Genomic DNA, 6,000 nt, shown 5'->3' on the forward strand with positions numbered 1-6,000 from the left:
TAATTCACCATGTAGGAAGGAACATATCATTGAGGTGGGAAGGTTTTCATCTGTGAATTTGTCAAGTCCTATTTTAAAGCCATCTAGGTCGGTGGCCGTCACTGCCTGTTACCACCCTGTATGCAAGATTTCTTATTGCAGGCAACAGTGCCGAATGGTTCACATCAATGCGACATATCATAATGTTACTACTGTCTGAAATCTGGAAATATTTTATGAGAGATTCAACATGTACTTCCATTAGATTCCAGTTTTAATTTTATACATTTCTGAGTTTGTTGGAAATTTCCAATAACAAAGGATATAAGTTTGTAATTATGTTTTCATTAGTAAAACTGCCCAGAGTGGCTGGGGAAACCCAAGCAGATGGGCAGGGTAGAAATAATAAATAGTATAGTAAGTAAGAAGAGTAGTACTGTATAGTAAGAATGTGAAACAATTTCATGCAATATTATTTGCTGAATTTTATTGTGTTATTATCTTCCAGAGTGGGTCATGGAAACTGCTATTCTGAATGATGCTTTGTATAGGGCAGAGGGGATGAATTTATGGAACCAAGAGAGCGGTAGCCCAGAAAACCTTGGGAACCACTGCTTTAAAAGTGTCTTTTAGTCAATATTTCTTTATTCACTGATATCTGGCTGTTTGACCAGCATAGACCCTTAGGGAACAGTTTCGAAACTCCTGCCATAGTATTAGTACAAAAGGGAACATCATTCATTTCATAATTGAAACCAGAATAAAATTACTTCTCCCCATTATTTTTTCTCCAATAGGTGTCACTAGAAATGGCACCTGGCTGGTCTTTCTTCCCGTTGCTCCAGTAGAGACTACAGCAGCTGGCATCCTGAGTGTAGCAATACTAACTGTGGTTTTGGGATCTGCTTCTTTCTTGCTGCTTGGACATTTGTTGACGTTTCATCTTTACCTCTGTAAGTAAAACAATTCTGGAAAACACAGGGTAGGGGAGTGCAAATGAAGGGCTCAGTTTATGCAAAGTATAGGCTTTTATCCCCAATCTTAATGGTGCCCTGAGTGTACACTATTTTCTCACTAAAGGAAATGATGGTCAAAGATAATGTGAAAGCTCACTGAATTTGCTGACACCCATCTAAGCTGCAAAGCTTTGGGGATTTATAGTTTTTAAATCTTAAAAAAGCACAAACTTCCATGTACGTAGTGAATAAAAAGATGAACACATATGAATACATGACTCGACATCGACCCAGGCTGTCTACCATATCTCGAGAAACAAGCACAGAGGGAACATCAGATACAACACACACAGTGGACTCTTTACAGGTAAGATCTTCTGTCCTCCTTAGATTTCCGTAGCATACCTGCTTCTAGTATATATTCATCTGGAAGATCAAACGTGTAGCCCTATTCAGGTGTTTGCCTGAATATGTGTGGAGGAGGCAGATGTGTGCATGAAAGCCCCACCTCCAACATCTGCCATGCCAGTTCCATTTGAAACCTTCCCGCACTGAGAGTGATCTGAAAGAACACACTTAGAATCCTCCCCATGATCAGGAACCATATATTTTCAGGGTTCCCAAATCACAATGAGGATTTTGAGTTCACCTGAATGTGGTTAGAATCCCCCTTCAGCAAGGGCGCTGACTTGGGCCCCAGATTATGGGTGCCCAATGTTGCCCAAGACAGAACAAGACACCCTCTATGAGAAGCTTAGGTTCTCTTTAGGTGGAGGAGAGGGGGGTCCCAGTGCTGTGGCCTCCTCCCCATGCCGCTTAACTCGCTTGGCTGTTCCACTTGCCTTGACACTTTTGCCCGCTGGGGCTCATGGTAGGCCATGGAGCTGGTTCCTCTTGCTCAGTTTATAGGCGGGGAAAGGGTTAACCCCTCTTTTTCCAACGCCTTGATGCAAACTGCACCACCGCTGGGTATGTTCAATGCTTTGAAGCTATGAAACATTCATTTCATGGATATCCTGCCTGATTTCCAATTTGGCCTTTAATCTTTCAGCTTTTGCCGTGTGAATTCTAGACAACATTTAGGACATCTCCCCCTCTTTAACGCGCATTCAAACTTAAATCCTAAAAAGTAGTATCTATCCGGCACAGGAGCAACCCTCTTATAGGTTTGTGTTCACATTCTTAGGATGTAACTGAAGTAAGAAAACCAGATGAAGTAGCACCCTCCTCTATATCAGGGTAAGTTAACAGATACTTGGTTATCATTTTACTGAGCCCAGTGTCCAATGAGCAAGTGAAAATTATGGCAACCAGAAAGAAGAAATTGGGTTTATTTAGGAATTTGCCTTTCATCAAACACCAGGTAAAGAAAACCATAGTAATAACTGCTGCATATACCTGTTTTCCATAGAAAATATTCTGACTCAGTCCTGATTCATATGTAACACAAACCATGGACCTTGTTAAGTTGTGGGCGAACATATCAGACGACACAGCGATTCTTCAAACAGCTTTTGTTTATTCAGAGGCCAGAACAGAACTGAACTGAAGAGCTCAGTCAGCCTGCTTATATAGAGCTCCAGAACAACGTAACTGTAGCAACTTTCTAAAACTATCCAATCACTGAACATCACTTTCGATCCTTCATTTGCATACAAACTATCCAATCACTGAACGTCACTTTCGATCCTTCGTTTGCATAACTATCTACAGTATCCCCCTGCTGGCCCAGGGTGAGAACTTCAGTACATAACAGACCTGGGCTCAGACAAAATGCTAAGCAAACCCAGCTTCGCTTTGGAAAGAGTTAAGGCAGGAGGACTGAGGAGAAGAGAAGAGCTTTGATTTTTCCTTTGAGCACGAGAATGCCTGCTCATTCATTCTTAGCCATGGCTTGGCTTAGTGTTTTATGAGAACTGGCCAGTGGGTTATTTCTGTTCCAATTAAAATCCTCTCAAGCTTCAACTGCTTAGTAGAAAACACAGCCATTATATATGATTGACAGGTTGTGACCATAATGTAAGTAATCCATCTTGGAGTTCATTGCTCAAAACACAAATCAATTAGGGGCAGATGAGAGCCAATTTTTTTCTGGAAACAGAACAACAGAAATATCAATCTGATAGTCCTTCTACCATCATCATAAGGTTGGCATACTTTAGTTGGGAGACTATGCATTCCCAACAGGAATCAAAACAAGGCATAATGTGGACACACCACCAAAATGCCAAACAGCATGGTGTACCAACCATGTCCCCTCATTAACCACATATAGAAGAGGTCTACCCATGCCTGGCAATGGGCAAATACTTCCATGGTGAGGCAACTGCATCCCAGTCCATAGATATAATGATGCAACAACACCATCAACTTGTATGGATGCTTGAGTCTCCTTATCCTGCACATACAGTCTGCAAAGAACAAACCCTTAGACACCCACCCAGCCACAGCGCATTTCAAAGAAGCATGTATGGAAAATTCTAGGAGAAGTTTTAAGTCCTGCCGGAGATTCAGTGTCCCTGTGGGTGGGAGGAACTTTCCTCCCAGAAAAGGGAAGGCGCAGGTGAGACCATAATTATACTGCAGTAGGCGCAGGTGAGACCATAATTATACTGCAGTAGCTCAGAATTAAACAGTGCTGAGACAGGAAGCTGGAGGAAGGGGTTTTAGGTCACATCAGGGAGAAGATGTGGTAATTTTTAAAATATCCGTTTTTCACAAGTTTTGCATAGTTCTGGAAGTCTGCATGCAAACCAGCTGGGATAATTTCAGAAGGCTGCACACGGTCTATTGGCTTGGTTGCTGCATATGCTCATAAGATGCCATCTCTGCTCAAAACATGCCTGCAAGGGAATAACTTAAGTCTTTAATTTTGCTTTGCTCCCTAGAACTCATGCCAATTAACTGCACTTGATCAAGAACAGCATCAGGAACAGCTGGCTTCCTCAGAGATGGCATGTGTAGCATTTCCAGAAGATTACTGTGTTTCATCAATGCGAAATGACCATTGTATGCACTTGATTCAGCATAGCTAAAGGGAAAGGTGGAAAGCCAGTTCCTGCTCTCAGTTGGGTCAAAACTGGACACTGAAATCACAAGAGGAGATGTTCCCTTCCTTATCCAAACCAGCATGCTTCTTTTGTCTCTGAGAAGGTGCTATTATGTGGAAGGCTGTGGCCAGTCAAAAGACCACATGTAAAGAACATGGTGGACTTGGAGGTCATACTTCTAGACGAGGTCTGTGTATACAGAACTGATGAAATTTTGGTCTGGAGGTTCTCCATTCTATGATAATGAAGGGCTTGAAGTGTTTTTCATCAGCTGGCAATGCATTATATGAAGACCAGCTGATAACAGCTAAGGAGGAGAGGGTGAGGGTAGGCAGAGGGTGGCTGGATAGGATTGCAGTGACAGGAATCATTTTGAGGCCCATGCTGATGACCAATGTGTCTCCCAACTCTTGTCTCTATTTAATGGGAGCAGCATGTGTTTCCTGAAGTTGTACTTCAAGTGTGAATGATCTCAGCTGAAGAGCCAGCAGATATTCACAAGGCAAGAGTAGCCATTCACAGGTTCTTCCTTGCACAGAACCAGTAATAGCTACTGTTGTGAATGCATTTGAGTGTCTCTCCCTAGTAAATGGGAAGCTAGTAAATGGGTAGCAAAATATGTAGCAGATCACAGGATGTAGAGAAGATAGCTTGGAGGGTAATCATTTGACATTGCCAAAAAGAGTAGTAAGTCTTAGAGTCAAAAGTATCCTCCACGTGGCATTGGGAAGGCTCCAATAAATTAGACTGATTTCCCCAAAATGTATTTATATAAAGTGTCACCACAGAAAGTCCTGCTTATTAATGCCAGTTGGAAAATACTTTCCTTTTTGTCTCTACGCTGAAAACCAGTTTTTTTAAATAGAAAATGGATTGTGTATTTGATCCTTTTTTAAAATGCTATTTCTTATGAATAAATTATATGATTTTGTGGCATTACAGGAACATTTTAATAAACTACCCCCATAAAACAATGCAAGAGTCTGTCTATCCTAGTTACATATGTAAGATTGGGTTTACTTGACTAAAAATTACAGAGGTTGATTCTCATTTGCACTTTACATGGGGGAGCGATCCTTTAGATTGGAAAGTTTTCTAGGTTTTTAATGTGTGTATGATGAAAGGAAAATGTTATTGAATGAAATGTACTTGTTTTTTTAATCCTCATTCTTTTCATAAAAAGCAGTAAAGATAATAAAATTATTATTTTTAAATTGCCTTTCAAATATGGGGAGGAATATCATCTATGAAATATTGGTGGCATATAAGGCAATTGTGTCATAAAGAGCCTAACACTAGGCTGCTTCGTTCTGGAGGTAAAGGTTGGAAAGCACATTTCTGAAAAATGAAAGTCGCCCAAAGCTTATATTGAAAGAAACACAGGAAATTAATTGCACAAGTGCATGTAGAAGAATAATTAGCCAAGTGGCATTGATTCTGACCCTTTGGAGCTAGCAGCAACCAGTTCTACGTGGCTGCTCTCAGTCTCTGGGAGCTTGCGACCAAGAACATGCGATCAGGGCTTGTAAATGGGGTTTTGCGAGGGTGTTTAGTGAGCTGGTTTGAGGGGAAGCCTGGAGTGCTATGACACAAGAGACCTGGGCAGTGACCTGGAACACCTGTGCCATGTTTGTTTTCCTGCCTCAGGGTGTATGAAGTTACACCTGCAGCAAATGTAAGCTGGTTGCCTTGCTGGAAGAGAAGGTTCAGCAACTTGAGGCCCACCTCTCCAGGTGTAGAGTCATCAGAGGAAGATATTCTAGATGGAGCAAAGCAGACTGTCCTGGATTAGTGATACTGTGGGGGTGGGACGCCCCTAGAGAGGAGGAAGATCACTAAATGCAGGAAGCAAACCCCTGGAGGAATGTGGCAGGACTGTCAAGAAACGTGTTGTGTCTTTGGGGCGGTACAACTGATTCCAGGCCCTCCCCTTGGACCCTTAATTCTGGGCCAAAGGAACAAGGACAGAAGTTGCAGGTCTCAGAACATACACAGATGGCTGGAGAAGGAACAGT

At 41.9% G+C, this 6,000-nt stretch overlaps 1 protein-coding gene across 7 annotated transcripts in view; it reads left to right on the forward strand.

The window, feature by feature from the left end:
• Positions 1-5,188, forward strand: part of LOC309327760 (palmitoyltransferase ZDHHC11-like) — a 31,052-nt gene extending 25,864 nt beyond the window's left edge. For all 7 annotated transcript variants that reach the window (XM_081837237.1, XM_081837239.1, XM_081837235.1 and 4 more), the window contains 4 exons: positions 777-932; positions 1,181-1,302; positions 2,122-2,174; positions 3,824-5,188. In XM_081837237.1, the coding sequence (XP_081693363.1) occupies positions 777-932; positions 1,181-1,302; positions 2,122-2,174; positions 3,824-3,839 (347 nt within the window). In that variant the 3' untranslated portion in view covers positions 3,840-5,188. The remainder of the gene's footprint in view (positions 1-776; positions 933-1,180; positions 1,303-2,121; positions 2,175-3,823) is intronic.
• Positions 5,189-6,000: the final 812 nt, after the last annotated feature.

Source organism: Podarcis erhardii (assembly GCF_964252035.2).
Source record: "Podarcis erhardii genome assembly, chromosome: 13".
NCBI lineage: Eukaryota > Metazoa > Chordata > Lepidosauria > Squamata > Lacertidae > Podarcis > Podarcis erhardii.